At 37.4% G+C, this 19,335-nt stretch overlaps 2 protein-coding genes across 5 annotated transcripts in view; one reads left to right on the forward strand and one right to left on the reverse strand.

Annotated features, from left to right (window-relative positions):
* Nucleotides 1-17,709, forward strand: part of NCAPG (non-SMC condensin I complex subunit G) — a 33,037-nt gene extending 15,328 nt beyond the window's left edge. Inside the window, exons 13-22 of one of the 2 annotated variants that reach the window (XM_015571825.1) lie at nucleotides 1,454-1,573; nucleotides 4,528-4,755; nucleotides 5,631-5,812; nucleotides 6,832-7,006; nucleotides 7,279-7,440; nucleotides 7,654-7,789; nucleotides 8,161-8,247; nucleotides 9,795-9,864; nucleotides 10,806-10,946; nucleotides 17,687-17,709. In XM_015571825.1, the coding sequence (XP_015427311.1) occupies nucleotides 1,454-1,573; nucleotides 4,528-4,755; nucleotides 5,631-5,812; nucleotides 6,832-7,006; nucleotides 7,279-7,440; nucleotides 7,654-7,789; nucleotides 8,161-8,247; nucleotides 9,795-9,864; nucleotides 10,806-10,929 (1,284 nt within the window). In that variant the 3' untranslated portion in view covers nucleotides 10,930-10,946; nucleotides 17,687-17,709. Of the gene's footprint in view, nucleotides 1-1,453; nucleotides 1,574-4,527; nucleotides 4,756-5,630; nucleotides 5,813-6,831; nucleotides 7,007-7,278; nucleotides 7,441-7,653; nucleotides 7,790-8,160; nucleotides 8,248-9,794; nucleotides 9,865-10,805; nucleotides 11,029-17,686 lie in introns of those variants that run through there. The other variant, XM_006775851.2, reaches the window with a different exon arrangement.
* The window catches only part of LCORL (ligand dependent nuclear receptor corepressor like), a 141,296-nt gene continuing 135,182 nt past the window's right edge, over nucleotides 13,222-19,335 (reverse strand). For 2 of the 3 annotated variants that reach the window (XM_006775852.2, XM_015571824.1), the window contains exon 7: nucleotides 13,222-13,335. In XM_006775852.2, the coding sequence (XP_006775915.1) occupies nucleotides 13,315-13,335 (21 nt within the window). In that variant the 3' untranslated portion in view covers nucleotides 13,222-13,314. The remainder of the gene's footprint in view (nucleotides 13,336-19,335) is intronic. The other variant, XM_006775853.2, reaches the window with a different exon arrangement.

The following is a 19,335-nucleotide window of genomic DNA, read 5'->3' on the forward strand; positions in this document are numbered from 1 at the left end:
GGAAAGCTTCTGTCCTCTAGAGAGGTGCTAATCTAGCCTTTGCCTGAGGCTATCTGGCAAATGGCTCTGTGCAGGGCTTGGGCGGGTCGCACGGGATCAACAGAGTGGGTGGAGGGAGCAGTTATGGCTGCTCTCAGTCCTGTCCCCAGAGGCTCTGCCTCTCAGAGTCCCAGCAACCGCTGCAAACCCCGGAGAGAAAGCTGCCCTGCGTTCTGACCGATGCCAGACAGTCCCGCTTCTCCCGTTTGAGTCTGGGTCCCTAGAGACTCGTCCAGAACTGGAGCTCAGAATCTGAGACTCCCTCCAGATTGAAAATGACAACCATGCCCTCAGCTACCAGCCCGCTCCGCGCATACCTCCGCACCTTTATATTTTCCGCACTACGCCTCCTCTGAGTCTCGTATGCTGTTCTCTTTCCTTCTAGTTGAAGAATTTCCCCTCAGCCAGTCTTCCTGTGGTTCTGGGCGATGTCCGTTGCGTCTTTTAGTTGTATTTTGAAGTGGTTGTTCGAGGCAGCTAACTCCGGTGTTTACCTATGCCGCCATCTTGGTTTTCTCTCTATTCCCTTTGGTAGAAGTTAATCTTAATCCAATTATTGTTTATAACAGTTTAGAGCTTTTGATTAAAACTAGATTCTATTAAACCATTAGAATTTATTATTATTTTTAGTGAAGCAGATGTCATCAGTGAAAAGTGATGCTTTTAAGGTTCTACTTGCATACTTCATGTCTAGTAGTAATTGAAGTAGTAAATATATACAATGTTGAGGGAAGAAAGAACACAAAATTGAATGGTCATAATGATTTTAAGTATATAAACCAGGTACATGTGGTTATTAAAAACTAGTTTAAACTGAGATGTGCTATTAGTATTAAAACATTGGGTTTTGAAGACTATAAATTACCTTAAATTTTAAGTATTGATTACATGATTTCTGATAATATTTGGGTTATATTGACTAAAATAAAATATACTAAGATTAGTTTCACTTGTTTTTACTTTAATATGGCTATTAGAAAATTAAAAATGACTTACATGGCTTGCCTTATAGTTCTACTGGACAGCACTGAGTGGGAGGCATCACAATCAGACCAATTAAATAAGCGAGAGCAAAGGGTAGCATAATATAAGATGATACTGAGGAGGAGTTCACAGTGAGAACTTTTATTTGTCATGTTAAGGAGTTTTATCTTCGTTCTCTGAGCACTGGGAAGCCATTGAGAAAGTTTTAGCAGGTGGAGGAGGAGGAGTCTCATGATCAGATTATTTCACTCGGGCTGTATTCTTCTGTTTAGCAATTTAATATTTACCTTTTCAATTGAAAATTGAATTCTTTGAGTTAATATGGAAATGTTGGTATACAAAAATCATACAAAAATTATTTTGAACGTTTTTAATATAGTATTGTAAACTTCTTGTCCTGGTAAAAATTATAACCTCTAATTCATTTTAGATTCTTCCTGGAATAATAAGTGTTCATCCTGTGGTAAGAAATCTGGCCGTTTTATGTTTGGGATGCTGTGGACTACAGAATCAGAATTTTGCAAGTAAACACTTTGTATTGCTCTTACAGGTAGGATTTATCTCGTGACAAAATCTTGATTGTTTTTTCTAATATACTCAGAACCTGTGATGATAATGCTAGTACTCTAAATTTAATATTATTGAAAATGATGGTTATGGTGACTTTTAGAGACTCAATTTTTATCTTTTGATTTTTCTTATTCAAACATCTCTGTAGAAAAGGGGTGAAATGTCAGTTATTTAAGGATTTTTAAAATTAATCATACAGTTGGCCGAAACCGGTTTGGCTCAGTGGATGGAACGTCGGCTTGCGGACTGAAGGGTCCCAGGTTCGATTCCGGTCAAGGGCATGTACCCGGGTTGCGGGCACATCCCCGGTGGGAGATGTGCAGGAGGCAGCTGATCGATGTTTCTCTCTCATCGATGTTTCTAACTCTCTATCTCCCTTCCTCTCTGTAAAAAATCAATAAAATATATTTAAAAAAAAATTAATCATACAGTAAATACTTATTGAGTGCAAGTTATATGCCCAGCATTATTCTAGCTTAGAAAAAAATAAAATAGGATGGTACATTTTAGAAGAGAAAATACAATGAAAAATAAACAATATATAGTACAGTAGGCGTCAGTGATTCTGCTAGTAATTCTAAAGGAAGTTCTTGTTTACTGTTGTGAAATATAATGGCTTTTAGGTGACCAGGAAATAAAGTCGTACATTTAAAAAAATATATATATTTTATTGACTTTTTACTGAGAGGAAGGGAGAGAGACAGAGAGCCAGAAACATCGACGAGAGAGAGACATCGATCAGCCGCCTCCTGCACATCCCCCACTGGGGATGTGCCCGCAACCCAGGTACATGCCCCTGACCGGAATTGAACCCGGGACCCTTCAGTCCGCAGGCCGATGCTCTATCCACTGAGCCAAACCGGTTCCGGCAAAGTCGTACATTTTTAAAGAAGGTTTTGCTAAGAAATTAGAACAGAAAATTCTCGACTTCGGTTTCCTGTGTTTTTAGGAGTTTAGGGTCTTGAAGTGTTAGATTGACCCTGGTCATTACTTTTTTGTGTTTTTTTTTTACAATTAAAAGAATTTATTGGGGTGACATTGATTAATAAAATTATATAGGTTTCAGGTGTGTAATTCTATGACATATCATCTGTATATTGCACTGTGTGTCCACCACCCAAAGTCAGATCTTTTGTCACCATATATTTGACCCCCTTTTACCCATTACTAACCTTCCCTCCCCCTTTTCCTCTGGTAACCACCATACTGTTATCTGTGTTTATGAATTTTTGTTTGTTTTTCTTGTTCATTTGTTGCTTTCAGTTTTATATCCCACATATGAGTGAAGTCATATGGTTCTTTTTCTGAGTTATTTCACTTAAGCATGATATTCTCAAGATCCATTCATGTTGTTGCAAATGGCAGTGTTTCATCTCTTCTTATGGCTAAGTAGAATTCTATTGTATATATGTACCACATTTTCTTTATCCAGTTGTCTATTGAAGGGCGCTTTGGTTGTTTCCATGTCGTGGCCCCTGTGAATAGTGCTATAGTGAACAAATGGGTACATGTACTTTGGAAATAAATGTTTTCAAATTTTTTGGATAGATACCCAGAAGAGGGGCTGCATTTTTTTTTTTTTTGAAGTGGAAGAAAAAATCTTAGTAGAACATTTGATATTGAAGTGTTCATTTATGTCTAACTTACGAAATAGTTCTTTTTGGCTCTAAAACTGAGGTAAAACACTCTTTAAAATGTCCTATATACCATTGTGAATGCTGCGAAAAATTATAAGTTGTTGTAGTCAAGTTGGAACCCCGACAGAGGAGATTGACAGTTATGCAAAATTTCTAGTACGGCAGCAAAGGAGATACCATTGAACTCTTTAAAAAATATTTATGTTCACCTGACCTTTATAGAGGAAATGTGAATTTTGATCCTTTATTCTTTTGTTGACATGATATCAGTAATAATAATAATAATAATGTGGTTTGGTCATTTCAGACAGAAAAAATGCAGTATGAATTTAATGCTCAAGAGTGTCCTGGAGTATTTTGTAGTGATTTAATACTGTCACCCCTATGAGAGCGAGAGAGAGAGAGGAGTGCGCTGTGGGAGCCTTGGTACTGTTTGCTCCTATATAATTTTCTGTAGTGAAAAAGACTTGTCAAAATCAAGTTGATGTGGAAGATCAATGAATATTTCTTACCAAGACTATTCCACAATTTTAACTTCTTTCAAATCAAACCAGTCAAGAGCAGCCTAGTCATGGAATTAAAGTTTTATTTTAATTTAAACAACTTTGATCTCTAAACTTACTTTTTTCAGGCATTTGCTATTAATATTTGCTTGAATAAAATAACTATTTTTAAAATTAAAAACGTTTGTGAATGCTGTATTCAAATGAAGTAAAATGAGTTACATGTGAAATTTTGTACATTCTAAAAGTAATCAATATAGTCAAGCAGTTTATCACTCACCAAAACTTAAGTCATTAAAGATTATAGTAAATCTTTTTATAATAGAAATATTCAGCTCTATTTGTCATGGTTGTGAGATTTGTTATGTAGGAATTCAGTTTTCTTATATCAGGATAGATCACACAAATTGCCAGGCTTTCCAGATCACCTCCAGTCCAGTTCACTGAAAATGGAATTCACTGTTAATGAAATCTGAAATTAGCTAAGAAGAGAAAATCAGAGTTGAACATTTTTTAAAAAAATAAAAGGAACAAATAATATAATGCAGCCTGACACTAGTTCTAGACTTTTTTGACTGAAGATAAACTTCTTCTGAAGAAAATATAACTGTTATGGTACAAATAAATAAAAACAACCAAAAAATGGAAATTTCAATTGGTTTTGAAAAATGTTCTATGTAGGCTTGACACTGTTCTGAAATTAGACTGAGAAAACAAGATACATGTTAATTTTACGCAGCATAACCAAAGTTTACTGAATTCCCTTTTTTTTGTTGGGGGTTATTTCAATTTAGGTTTTGCAAATTGATGATGTGACAATAAAAATGAGTGCTTTAAAGGCAATCTTTGACCAACTGATGACATTTGGGATTGAACCATTTACAACTAAGAAAGTGAAAGCCGTTCAAAGCGAAGGTGTAGAAATAAATACTGATGAAGAGCAAGAGTCAAAAGAAGCTGAAGAAGTGACTGCTACAGCCAAGAATGTTTTGAAACTTCTCTCTGATTTCCTAGATAGCGAGGTAGGAAATCATCACAGCCCTATTATTCTGAATTGTCATTTTCAGCATGTATGTTTATGTTCCTTATAATGTTTAGGCTACAGTTTAAACTTGGCTAACATTTAAAAATTTTGCCTTTTCACTATCATAATTAAATTCTACTTTTACTTCCAGTACACCTAGCTCCTTGCTATCAAATTCCATGTGCCGAGAACTGCAGTGTAACAAAAATCAAATGACTATTGGAAGGGGTTGCCATCATATTTTCATCTTTTTCCCCGTCTTTGTGATTTATGACTTAAAATATTTCCCCCCCAAGAGTCTTAAGAAATATTGATTCTTTTTACTAAGGTAAAATTGACATAACATGAACTAACAATTTTAACTTGAACAATTTATTGGCATTTAGTACATTCACAATGTAGTACAAGCACCACCTCTAATTTTAAAAAAATGTTTTCATTATCCCAAAAGGAAAGTTAATCCATTAAGCAGTTAGCCTATTTCCCTTCCCACCAGCCCTTGACAACCATGAATCTGCATTTTGTCTCTACAGATGTAACTATTCTAGATATTTCATATAAATGGAATTATATACAGTATGTGACTTTGTGTCTTTCACTTAGCTTGTCTTTGAGGATCATCTATGTTGTAGCTTGCATCAGTACTTCTTCTTATAGCAGAACAATATTCCATTTTACATACATGCCACCAAGAGTTTAGCTGTTCACTACCTTTTGATTATTGTGATTTGATAGTTCTGCCTTTAACAAATTCATAATAACATGAATGATTTTGGATAGTTCAGATAAAAATATTATAGGACAGGCTACATTTTAAAGCTTAAAAGGAAATACAAATAAAACATTTCTTTTAATGAAGATCATTTTTATTAGGTGTCTGAACTCAGGACAGGAGCTGCAGAAGGACTAGCCAAGCTGATGTTCTCTGGGCTGCTGGTCAGCAGCAGGATTTTGTCTCGTCTTATCTTGTTATGGTACAATCCTGTGACGGAAGAGGATGTTCGACTTCGACATTGTCTAGGCGTGTTCTTTCCCATGTTTGCTTATGCAAGCAGGTATTTATTCAGCCCTATCACTGAGTCAGAGTCTGATTTGAAGTTAAATTCACGTTCCCCAGGATCATACCTATAGTATTGTTTATTTTTCTTCAGTGTTAAGTGGTGAAATAAGAACTTACTAGAGTTTACCTACCTGAATTATTTGGTTCTTTCCAGATGAAAATGCACTGTGTCTTGTGGGATGAATTTTATACATAATACTAGAGGCCCGGTGCATGGATTCATTCATGGAGGGGGGCCTCAGCCTGGCCTGCCCCCTCTCGCAATCCAGGACCCCTCGGGGGAAGTCCGACTGCTGGTTTAGGCCCTCTATTCCCGCAGGCCTAAATAGCAGTCGGACATCCCCTGAGGGATGTAGCTGTGCACCAAGTGGCAGGCAGCCAGGGAGGAGCCTGAGCCGGGCTCAGGCGCTGTGCCGCTTGCACTCATCCCGGCCTGCTGTGCCTGCTGTCACTGTCCAGTAGTGCTGCCGCGGGGTCAGGAGAGGCTCCCGACACCATGACAGCTATGCTCCCCAGCTGTGAGCCTGGCTTCTGGCTGAGCAGAGCTCTCCCTGTGGGAGTGCACTGACTACCAGGGTCCAGCTCCTGCGTTGAGCATCTGCCCCCTGGTGGTCAGTGCGCATCATAATGACTGGTCAACCAGTTGTTCCATCGGAATGGTCACTTAGGCTTTTATGTAGATACTAGAGGCCCGGTACACGAATTTGTGCACGGGTGGGATCCTTCAGCCTGGCCGGCTATTGGGGCCGTCTCGCCCAGACCCCATAGGGCCCAATTGGGGCTGGCTGGGGTGAGGGATTGTGGGAAGTTAGATGGCCGTGGGAGGTTGTCTATGGGAGTGCACTGACCCACCAGGGGGCAGCTCCTGCATTGAGCGCCTGCCCCCTGGTGGTCAGTGCGCATCAGTGTTCAGTCTACTGGTCGTAATGATAACTTTAGGCTTTTATATATATAGATATTTTTAAGAATCGTGCCTTTTCTTTGAGAGTATACTTTCAAATTGTTTTTCAATAGGACTAATCAGGAATGTTTTGAAGAAGCCTTTTTCCCAACTCTGCAAACACTGGCCAATGCCCCTGCGTCTTCTCCTTTAGCTGAAATAGATATCACTAATGTTACTGAGTTACTGGTAGATTTGACAAGACCAAGTGGATTGCATCCTAAGGCCAAGAATTCCCCAGATTATCAGGTGGGTGTGAATATGTCAGCCTATGGATGGTAGGGCTGATTAGGATGCAGGTCACTGTTTTTTGTTTTTGTAAAATAATCCCTCTGATTTCTTGAATAGAAGATACATTTTGATCTTGAGATTTCTGGGAAGAAATATGTTAAATTTGGTTTTAGACATTTTGCATTTGGGATGATGGCAGATAATTAGTTGGAAATGTTTGTTAGATGTGTAGGACTGTAGTATAATCATGCCATTTTCAATTTACAAAGATTTTTCTCTTGCGTTTCCAGGCCTTAACAGTTCATGACAACTTGGCTATAAAAATTTGCAATGAGATCTTAACATGTCCATGTTCACCAGAAATTCGGGTCTATACAAAAGCCTTGAGTTCTTTAGAACTCAGTACCAATCTTGCTAAAGATCTTTTGGTTCTGTTGAATGAGATTCTGGAGGTAAAGTAGTTTCTAAGTGCTCTTATGTATATATTCTTATCAAAGTAAAATTATACATGTTAGCATACTGTGGCTTTGCTCATTTGAAGTAAATATTTCCTTCATAGTTTAATAAATTCTAGAATGTCTTAAAACAACTTGATATCAGCATACAGCTTTTTTGCAAGATTAGAAAATGCTGTATTTAAAAAATGTTAATGTTTTCTATTATAGCAAGTAAAAGACAGGATATGTCTGAGAGCTTTGGAGAAAATCAAGATGCAGTTAGAAAAAGGAAATAAAGACTGTGGTGAGCAAGCTGTGGCAGCACAGGATGCCAGCACCACGACTGTGTGTGAAAACGAAGAGGGTAACAGCAAACTAACCTGAATAAGATTCTGTCCTTCTCATCTTTACTGAGACACATTTTTTTATCTTATAACATGTGGTTGGGTTTCAGAAATGAAAAGGAAATTTTTCTAATTAATCCCCTTGGGAAAGCATATAACTGCTAAGTATTCTACTTTTACAATTTTTTGGTGTACATTTTTCACCATATGACTGGGAGTTTTGCTTACTTGCCACTATTCACATTTTTTGGGACACTGATTTATGATAAATTTTCAATAGCTGCTAATGGGGCTGGCTGTGATTTCTGTTTTATGAAAATTTGACTTAGACCATTTAAAATATTTCATGAGGCTATTTTTTATTTACATTGTTGCATATTTCCTGTAATAGAAAAGAATAAAGAAGTATGTGTAACTCCTCTCAAGGATGTAAATGCAACCCGAGCGTCAAAATCCACTCAGCGAAAGACTGTCAGAGGTAGTACACGGATTAACTAATTTTATAATACAACTTTCCAAGCTTGTTTTCCAATAAACTACTTACTTTGCAAGTTTCCTTATCTTTGTTTCCATAGGGAAAAATGTCTTAGGTATTCTTTGCTTTTTAATTCTTTCAGCTGATAATTAGGTTTTGCTGTGTCATCTAAAAGATGGTCAGTGTTGCTCCAAGTGCTTTGGTATGAAATATGATGCAAAAGATCATATTGTAAAGGATTATTTGGATTAAGTTGATTTTTATCAGTAAATGATCAGTGATGATTTTATATTATTAGTTATGTTCTAGTCTTTATATGGTTAAGTAATTTTGTTCCTTTTATTTGCCCACTATTTTTCTGAGTTTCTGTTTTCCTTTTTTTCCCATTTTATTTTTCCCCAACATAATTTATTTCCCAAGGGATATCCAATAGGGGACTTGTTGGAATAATGTAAATGTTGACTATTAGGGGATCACTTGGGAAAAAATCTGTAATTCAAGCCTTTTTTATTGTTTTATTATGTTCTTATTACAAAAGCAATGCATGCTTATTACAGAAAATCAGGAAATACATCCAAGCATATCAATATAAAGAACACTAATAATACCACCCATGAGCCAACAATTATTTTAATCCTTGAAAATGTTTTTGAGGTCTTTTTCTTATGCATTTTATATTTTTGTAAATAAAATCTGTCCATAATATTTTGTAGCTAGTCAGTTAATTAAGTGCTAATTGCTGGGTGTCCCAAATTAGTCCTATATTGTTGGATATTTTCTTGGGGATAGTTACATTAGAAGTTTAAAAGCAAATATGTAAGGTTTATTGGTGAAAAACCAACAAGTCTCACATGAAAAAGTAGGGTTTACAAATTTCAACCAAATAATCATATGAAAAATATAGTTTAATAAGATTGCTTTTAGTTAGATACTATCCATTAGACTACCACCTTTTTTTTGACAGCTCAAACTTTTAAAAATGAATTGTTATAAATGGGGAGCATCCCAGGCTAACCTTTGTCTTCTTAACCTTGTAAATTTCTAGCAAGTAGAATTTTTGCAACTTCCAAAAATAGCAAAGATTAATTTTTATACTGAAATGTTTTAGAACATATTTGGATTGGCCATGTATATGTTTGAATATTTTCCAAGAAGCTATTACTTTATTGATTCAAGTTCTGTTTCTTTAGGACCTGTTATGGGCTTAACCTTCCTACCTTTCTGCTTTAATTTTCATTAGCTTCTCCATACACTGTACTATAAGCATAATAGAGGTTCTTTCTTTACATAGCATGTTTTTTATATGCGTCTTTCCTCATTATTAACTGAAACTTGCCTATTTATACCTTAGTTTCCCCTTGCCTATTATCAGAGCTTACAAAAGAAGTTAATAAATTAATAAATTTTTAATCCTAAGTTCCTTTTCTCTGTTGATAATTGGTATCAAGGAGGAAATGTGTTAAAGAGGGAAAATAAAGGACTTAGGTAGCCCAGAAATAGATTAAAAACAATTAAGCAATTGATAATTTTGATAACAAACTGTCTTTAAGGACGGAGAAAAGTGACAGCTGCAGCCAGGATTAGCAGGAGACGACAGACTTCTGAGGCTGACTCGGCAAGGTATGTTATGCATGTGTAGAGTATGGAGAGGTCTACTTTTTTTTGGTCTAGAAGTAGAAAAAAATTGTACGGTGCTTCTACTGGGACAGAAAAACTCAACAGATAACAAGATAATCAGTGAAAACCATACATGGCTATGTCTTGGATTCCACTATCAAGAGCATTTGACTTCCTATGGCTTATTTGCTTTTTCTATTAGTTGGCATGGCCTTTACTACTAGGTAGTCATCTTTAATACGTTCGTTCAATTTATATTTCCATGTATTCTTCTAATTACATGGTCATGTGTATATGACTCCTCTAATCTTGAATTAGCAACTCTTGAGATTTAGGTTTGGGTTCTCTACATTTATAGTTACAGAATAATTCTGCCTATAATTCGGGTATATTAGTACAGGGCTTATATTTGGTTTCTGCCAATTAGCCACTGTTGGAAGCCAACAGTTGTAGCTCTCTTGCATTCATTTATTCATTGGTAAAACTGTATACTTTCAGTATATACTTTCAGATTAAGTTTTGACTAAATTTAAAAGTCTTTTGGGGAAGCATGCTGTTTACAGTGTTTTAGGATTTTATTGCCTAAATCAAAAGAACTTAATTTTTTTCTTCCATTTCTTAAATTCTCAAAAAAACCCTCTTTTGGGCAGTTGTTATGGTCCCTGTTTAACAACAACCTTCACTACAAAAGTTTTTTTTCCTTTTCTTTATGTATAACACCAGGTTCCACATAGATATAAAAAGAAATTAGCTACGTTTCCCATACTTTCAATTTGCTGAATAGCCAGTCAGAGTGTTTTGATTTTGGTTGAGATTTTAGTTTTAAGCTTACAGGAATCAGGATATCAATTACACACTGTCAGAAACAAAAAACGTTTTATTTACAAATAAACTGTGGTTTTAAAGCTTGTATTTAAATTGGTGTATTTTCAAAATCTGTTTAGTGATCATGAAGTTCCAGAGCCAGAATCAGAAATGAAGATGAGATTACCAAGACGAGCCAAAACAGCAGCACTAGCAAAAAGTAAACGGAACTTGGAGCAACTTCTCAATGAAGATATAAATTAGGCGAAGAGATAATGGAGGTGGAGTCCTTTTACAAATGTCTTTTACAATTATTTTAGTTCTTTGTTTAATAAACTTAACCCTTGTGTCAACATTAGAAAAGTTTTGCCTGATGTCTTATAGGACTTTCCGCCATATGATTCCATGTGACTTTGGCCTGTATGAAAGATCAGGACACGTCTGTCAGTGCGCTCCACAAGTCCTCTGTGCCAGTCACAGGGGTTCCATCAGAATCTAAAGTGGGCCCAGGATCCTGGTTTTTAAACTGGCTTTCCAGGTGATGCCTATGAACTCTCACATTTAAAATCATGGCATTGTGGGCAACTTTTAAGTGTAACTAGCTAATAGTTTGCATTTGAGAAACTTATGGCAGATCAAACAAAGATGAACACATTTCCAGTCTCAGAACACATTTAAAAAACAACACCCCAAGGGCAAGTGAAGTACCACAAACTTGCTAGAAATGAGCTCACTTTCAGGGAGGAGGGCTAGTATAATGAACCAGAGTCCTCATGGTCCAAGTTCAACAGTTCTCATTTTGATTTTGTTTTGCATTTCTTACACTAAAAACATTTTTGATATGCTGTCTGAATGGGTAATTTCTTTCCCTCAAATGATGCTGTTCCCTGGGCTGGGGAGATGTTCACATGTACATTACTCATATACTTGGCTTTCTGTTTTTTTTTGGCATAATACTATGGTGGATAAAAATACTAGTGGGAAAATAATGTGACAGGAAGTCCTCTACATACTAATTTATGGGCGCTATTTTTTCATTATCAACTTATTTTCTGAAATTGGCACTTGCCTAACTTATGAAATCAGTCCCCTTTCCTCAGGCAACATCCAACAAAACACCTTTTCTTATCCATCTGTTAATTGCCTTTTCTCTTTATTATTCAGAATAGAAATGCCCTAACTTTGGATCTGTTTTAATAATTGTGCTTTATTTATCAGAGGCCATTTATTTAAAGTGATGTTCTAAGATGGAGCTAAAGATTGTTGTGCTTTTTAGAACCAAATTGCTATATTACATACATATATATGCGCTTTATAAAACTCAAAAATATAAAAGGAGCCCGAAAGTTACAAAGAATGCTTATTAAGCAAAAAGCATTATGATAGTGATATAAACAATGAAAAATAGGTGAGTTCCATTCTGTTGGCTCTTTTTCTGTGCTTCAAATTCTTTATGTAAGTCTTCTTTTGTTAAACCCCCATTTAACAAATTTTTGTTTGGGGGTGTGTGGAGTAGGGAGAAATAAGGACTTAAAATGTCCACAAATTAAATTCCATTTACCTTATAGCCAGGCTATCCAAAGAGACTACCATACTTACATGGACCACCAAATCAAAGCTTTCTTTATCTGGCTGGGAGAAAAACAAATTAAGCACCAAACCTTTAGTATTCTTTCTGTTCAAGTTTTAGACACAATCACATAAGCCATTGCTGAAGCTATGCTTTTGCACTTTTAGAGTTAAAGGTAAGGAATATCCTGATTTAAAAAAAAAATCCCTTTCCACTTTAAAATAAATGGCTAAAATACCATAAAATCAGGAGGTGTAAATCCATTTACCATTTTTCTTTCAAAACTGCTAACTTACAGAAACCAAATAGTATTCTTGTCTGTAAGGGGCACACATTTGCTGAAGAGTAAATGTGCAATTGTGCTATTGTTCTCACAGACTTGAAAGGTTTAAAAATACAGAGAAAGGAAACTGATCAGCTCAAATTCTCCTATGAATGGAAACATGCTACTTGATAAACTGTGATCAATTTCTCTCTCTATATATAACTTTGAAAATGATATACTTCTAAGAGAGACCTTTGCCTTTCACCAATTCGAGGTAGTTGGTATCCACCAGCTTTATAACTGTTCATGGGTCAGGTCATCATCACGAATCTTTACACTTCCAAATCACGCAGTACATCATATTAAAACTTTGTGCACAGAAATAAAATTGGGGACAACTATGTATTTAAACTTAGGGCATACAAATTTCACAAAATACCATTAAAGAGAAACATCAAAATCCATCTGTACTGCAAAATTCCACAATGGTCTGATGTAAAACATGTAAAAAACATACAAAGAATATAAAGTGATTAATGCTAATGATATAAAGACAAATCACAGGACTAGAAATATTTCAAGATCAATTGGTAAATGCTTATTCAGCAGAAAGAATATTGACGTACAAAATCAGGATAGTGCAAGAAGAACTGCAATCTATTTCTCTTCACTTGTGAGATTTTGGTTTTGAACTGTACAGCTTGCTAGAGATGCTGTCAAATTCAGATTCCATTCAGTGGGATGATTAAGGCACATCTTAATGGGGTTCAAAGGGCTACTTGCTGTATTCCCATCAGACAAATTCAGTTTCTCATCATTTTTCATTTGTAGCATGCTGGAAAAAAAAAAAGAAGTGTAAAGCATTTCAGTTTTACTTTGGTTTCAAAGAAATTATCAACCTTGTAAAAGAAAATTTAGTTTTATTATTGGGACCTCTAAACTTTAGAGTGGATAGAGCATGTATTATCCTGAAAATATATTTTTGTTTATAAATAAATCCTGCCTCCTTACTGAACTGAATACACAGTAAGCCAGGTACTTGAGAAGTCAGTCACTCAGATAACCACTGGATAAAGATCACTGCATTTATAGATTTCGTCAGTATATTTCAGAACTGAACTTGGCAGGATTCGTCCCTTTCAACTTGTCCTTCAGCCTACCATGAATCAGAGCCACTTTGAGACAAGAAGGAATTAACCTTTGTTGAATACCTACTAGGCACATTCACATGTATGATCATTAAGTTTCATAACAAGCAAGGTTAGTATAATAAATGATAAAAGTCAGTCTTGGAGACTTATGTACAAATATGCCTGAGGTTATAGTCACTGGGCTGGAACTGGACTACAGTCCCTGCTCTTGCCATTATGCCTGCCTACTAGCTCTCTGATGAAAATCTTTAGACTCACAGAAACTTGAGTGTCCACTCGACATGCAATGCACATGTAATCTTGAGCCTTAATGAGAGTCAGTTCACATCTTCAGATGTGAACATTGTTTATAAACTAACAGCTTGCTATACATTAGTTGATCTTTCCTAAGCTTTTTTTTAAAGACGAAAATGAGCTGTGCAACTAGTATTAAGTGACTTGGAGTTGGTAAATGGCAGCAGCATCCAGACTTGAGTAGCATTTCCTGATGTCATTTAAAAATAGTAAATCAGTGTTGGTGAAAGTCAGAGGTGGGGTGAGAGCCTGGTGGAGGGGGAGGAAAGGGGAGAAAATGGGGGACATCTGTAATCTCAACAATAAAAATAAATAGTAAATCACTTAAGCCAAAACAAAGAGATGTGAATAATAGGATTCTATTTAAAGTAAATCATGGCCTGATATGTGACAAATCAGAGATCCAAAACAATATTTTCGTTCATATCAGAAATTTTAACTGATTTTTGATAATATTTACAAAATATTATCAACTTGAAAAATAAAAGAATTTGAGGTCCATGCGGACACACCAGTCTAATAGTAACCATTAGTAACCGCATGGACCTCAAATTCTTTTATTTTTCAAGTTGGCAAAGCTCAGATAAAGCAGTAATGTTTTCCCTTCCTCCAAGGACTGTAGTCTTCAAATTTTTATTATTTGTGTTTACAAAACAAAAAAATCTGATGTACACTTCTCTGAGAAACTCTTAAGGCAGGCCATGAAAATACAATTATATTAATTGTGGTAGATAAGTACATCAAGTATCCAATGAATCATGGTCATAAAAATCTTGTTTTCCGTTAAGTTATTTGACTGACAAAGGTGTATTCATTAGAGAAGAATACTTTAATAACCACAGGATTCTTTGCAATACTATAAAGACAGTTTTTTAAAGAAAACTTCTAGAGAGTGTAGTCTAAATTTGGGCACACAAACTCCAGGAAGGCACAAAACTACATATACATAGGAAGAAAAAAAATGTTAGTGCTAATACAGATTGACATGTATAATTAACAAATATACACTTAAACCTAGAATTCTATCAAAATCTCAGCAATGTTTACAGTAGCATTCTTGAGAGTAAAGATTTAGGGGAAAGAATTTAAAGACCTGGATTCTAATTCTGACACTAATAATAATCAGCCTTATTCACCTTGGACAAATAACTTTAGCCCCTTTCAGTTTAATTTTCCTCATCTGTAAGAAAAAAAAATGACAACTTCCCTGCTTACCTTCTATATTCCTGATGATCTAATGAGAGCCCATTAACATGCTCAAACCACACAGAGCTATAGAAAAATGCAAAGGGTTAGTTAACACTGCATAATTTGGTGAAAGGAGGAAGAAGCTGGAAGAGAGGCTCTTACTGTAAACTAGATGGTAGGTGAAAACAACAAGAGCAAAGGGGTGCAGAAATGCTTAGCTCAACATCTGTTTTTAATGTTTCAGGGCTTTAATCCACCCTAAATGACAGCCTCTATACCATTTGAATGGAAGCTTATAGAATACTAGAGGCCGGGTGCACAAAAATTTGTGCACTCAGGGATGGGGGGGTCTCTTAACCCGGCATATGCCCTCTTGCAGTGTGGGACCCCTTGGAGGATGTCCACCTGCTGGCTTAGGCCCGCTCCCTGGGAGGATCAGGCCCAAGCTGGCAGTCAGACATCCATCTGGCAGCCTGGCAGCCCTTGGGGGATGTCCACTTGCCAGCGGGGAGCAGGCCAAGCTGCAGTCGGACATCCTTAGTGCTGCTGAGGCGGGGGAGGCTCCCACCCTTCTATAATGGAAACTTTGTTGCCTTTAGCAGAGGCCTGCAGAAAGCTTGGCTTCCTCCATCGCCAGGGCAACCCACTCCTGCTCACTCCAGCTCCGTGGCCACGACTGGCTGAAAGCAGGTATCTGGGGTTTATTTACCTTCTATAATTGACACTTTGTTGCTTTGAGTGGAGCTCAGAGCCACTGTGGCAGCTGGGAAGCTTGGCTACCTCCATCTTTAGGGCAACCAAGCATCCTGCTTGCTCCAGCTCGTGGCTGCTGTCCGCCATCTTGGTTGGGTTAATTTGCATATAGTCGCTCTGATTGGCTGATGGGCGTGGCTTAAGACGTGGCGAAGGTACGGTCAATTTGCATGTTGTCTTAGTGTAGACTAGAGGCCCGATGCAAGGATTCATGCACTGGTGGGGTCCCTCGGTCTGGCCTGTGGGGATCGGGGCCAAAAATGGCTCTCCAATATCCCCTAAGGCAGTGGTTGGCAACCTGCAGCTTGCGAGCCACATGGAGCTCTTTGGCCCCTTGAGTGTGGCTCTTCCACAAAATACCACACAGGCACACACGTACAGTGTGATTGAAACTTTGTGGCCCATGCGCAGAAATCGGTATTTTGTGGAAGAGCCACACTCAAGGGGCCAAAGAGCCGCATGTGGCTCGCGAGCCGCCGTTTGCCGACCACTGGGCTCTGGAGATAGTTAAGTTTAAAAAATTTGGCTCTTAAAAGAATTTCAATCGTTGTACTGTTGATATTTGGCTCTGTTGACTAATGAGTTTGCCAACCACTGCCCTGAGGGATCCTGGATTGCGAGAGGGCAGTCCTCGCGTGACACACCCCAGAATTGGGCTCCTTCCTCTCTGGTTCCAGGTGCGTCACCTGAGAACTGCAGCTGCCAAGTCACTGCAGCTCGGCAGCTCCTGCGTTAAGTGTCTGCCCCCTGGTGGTCGGTGCGTGCCATAGCTACTGGTTGGGAAGTCTGCCACCTGGTGGTCACTGTGCATCATAGCTACCATTCGGACGGTTGCTTAGGCTTTTACATACATAGATATGCATTTGCAAAGTATAAGAGACAAAAATCTTTTGTGGGTCATAGAAATACAATTATCATTTGTGACTTAATGGTTACTGGTAATTCTAACAAAAACAATGTTTTAAAAATCCAGTTCTAATAACTTAAACTTGCTTTATTACTGGAAAAATGTTATGGTTCATACAGACAACACACTTTAATGCAAGCTAGCAACTGTAGGAAACAATAAAGTTTAGTGTGATTAAGGTCTGAAAATATTTATGGAGCAGTTGCTGTATGTCAGGCACTATGCTAAAGGTCTTTTTTACATTACCTCATTCAATTATAACAGCAACACATTGAGGCTCAAAGAAGTAAAATGACTTATCCAGGTCACAGAACTGGAAAGTAGAAGTCTTCAGGACCTATGATCTATGACTGTACCCTGCATACTAACTCTTGGATTGTAATGTTGTCATGATTCTCCGTATTAATATCCATTTATATACTACTTCAAAAATACTTAAAATATGGTAAGTGTCTGATCTGCAGATTTCAGACAGAAAGGTATCCCAAAGGGCTACAGCAATAACTAACTAGATGAGCTATATATATTTAGAGCATGAAGTTTCCTCATATTTAACTAAGGAGCTGCTAGTCATATCTTTCAGTTTCTCAAGGTAAAGAAAGAAAGTGTTAAGGCATAGACTGATATTTTTGAGAGCTACCATTTAGGTTGGGTTTCACAAACATTGATCTTTTCAAAGGGAGAAAGAAGTCAGTTGTATGGGGGGAGAAACTGAATTTTGTGTTGGGATTTGGAATTGCAATAGCTACTCTAAAGTAACTGAAACCATTGAATTTGAACTCATCTGAATTTTAACTTCAAATTCTGGAGTTAGGTTACTTTGATGAGTTACTCTATACTTTTGCTATCACCATTTTCTTCTTATTCCTAACCCATTCCAATCTGGCTTCTAGGTCTTTCACTCCATGGAAATAACACTTACTAAAGTGACCAATGATGTCTAAAGTATGATGTTTAAATTAACTTTTTTGCCTTCCTAATAACATTAAACACAGTTGACCAATTCTTCTACTATGGACTTAACTGTGTATCGCCCATGTTTACATGTTGAAGCCCTAACTCCCTATATGAAAAGATACAGGGCCTTTAGGAGGTATTTAAGGTGAACTGAGATCAGAGGGTGGGTCACTAATCTGATGGTATTGGTGTGTCTCTAAGTCAGAGGTCCTCAAACTTTTTAAACAGGGGGCCAGTTCACTGTCCCACAGACATTCCACACATGCGCACTGCGGGCCCGGGACGAGTGGGCTGCTAAGCAGGACAGGCAGCGGCAGCAAAAACACCCGGCGGGCCGGATAAATGTTTTCAGTGGGCCGCATGTGGCCTGCGGGCCGTAGTTTGAAGACCCCTGCTCTAAGTGGAGGATACACCAAAAAACAGGAAGGTGGTCATCTGCAAGCCAGGATGAGAGCTCTTATGGAAAAGGAACCCTTCTGACCTTGATCTTAGATTTTCCAGTCTCCTGAACTGTGAGAAAATAAATTTCCATTGTTTGCCACACAATCGATGGTTTTATTTATTAATTTACTGTTATTTTTTTTATGGCACCTCAAGCAGAGTAAGACAATCTCTTTCTTGAAACAATTTTTTTTTTTTTTTGGCTTTTGAGACAAAACACAATATTGGCTCTCCTCTGCCTCTTGTTTCTACTGCATGTCCTGCTCTCCCTGGCCAATGAATGTTGAAATTTCTCAAGGCTGAGTCTATCTAGGCTTTCTTTTCTCCTTATCCTATAATCTCTTAGGGGTTCTCCTCCTAATCAGTTTCAGTCACCAATGATATCCTAGATGTCTCCACTCCACCACCACTCTGCAATACTTCTTCAGAAAGCATTTTTCTGAGTACTCAACCTAAATAGCTCCTCTGAGAAATTCCTTAAATCTTCTGATTTCATTACCAGAATTTACCACTGTCTTGTGTTTTCTATTTTATTTTTCCTCCCACTAAAATACAAACTTGGTGAAAGTAAAGATGCTTGCTGGCCATACTATTTTCAGCACCTAGCATATAGAAACTGGATAAATATTTATTTATTTATTAAAAATATATTTTATTGATTTTTTACAGAGAGGAAGGGAGAGGGATAGTTAGAAACATCAATGAGAGAGAAACATCGATCAGCTGCCTCCTGCACACCTCCTACTGGGGATGTGCCTGCAACCAAGGTACATGCCCTTGACCGGAATTGAACCTGGGACCCTTCAGTCCGCAGGCCGATGCTCTATCCACTGAGCCAAACCGGTCAGGGCTGGATAAATATTTATTAAAAAAATAATCTGGGACTTCTGGCCACGAAGAAGAACTGAATTTTATTGTAAGTTGCTCACCTTAAGCAACTTACGAAAACAGACACAATATATGAATTACTGTTTTTTGTTTGTTTTTAAGACTGGGTGACAGAAATTGCAAGATGACAGTGATCCCCGAAAGAAGGGATGCAAAGGATGTTAAGTGCTGAATTTTCTCTGGCTACTGCTTGGTGAGTTTCCAGGCCCCAGTCTAGGGACAGGAACCCAAAATAGCTTAGCTTGGAAATCTTCCT

The sequence above is a fragment of the Myotis davidii genome, unplaced genomic scaffold, assembly GCF_000327345.1.
Source record: "Myotis davidii unplaced genomic scaffold, ASM32734v1 scaffold204, whole genome shotgun sequence".
Taxonomy (NCBI): Eukaryota; Metazoa; Chordata; class Mammalia; order Chiroptera; family Vespertilionidae; genus Myotis; species Myotis davidii.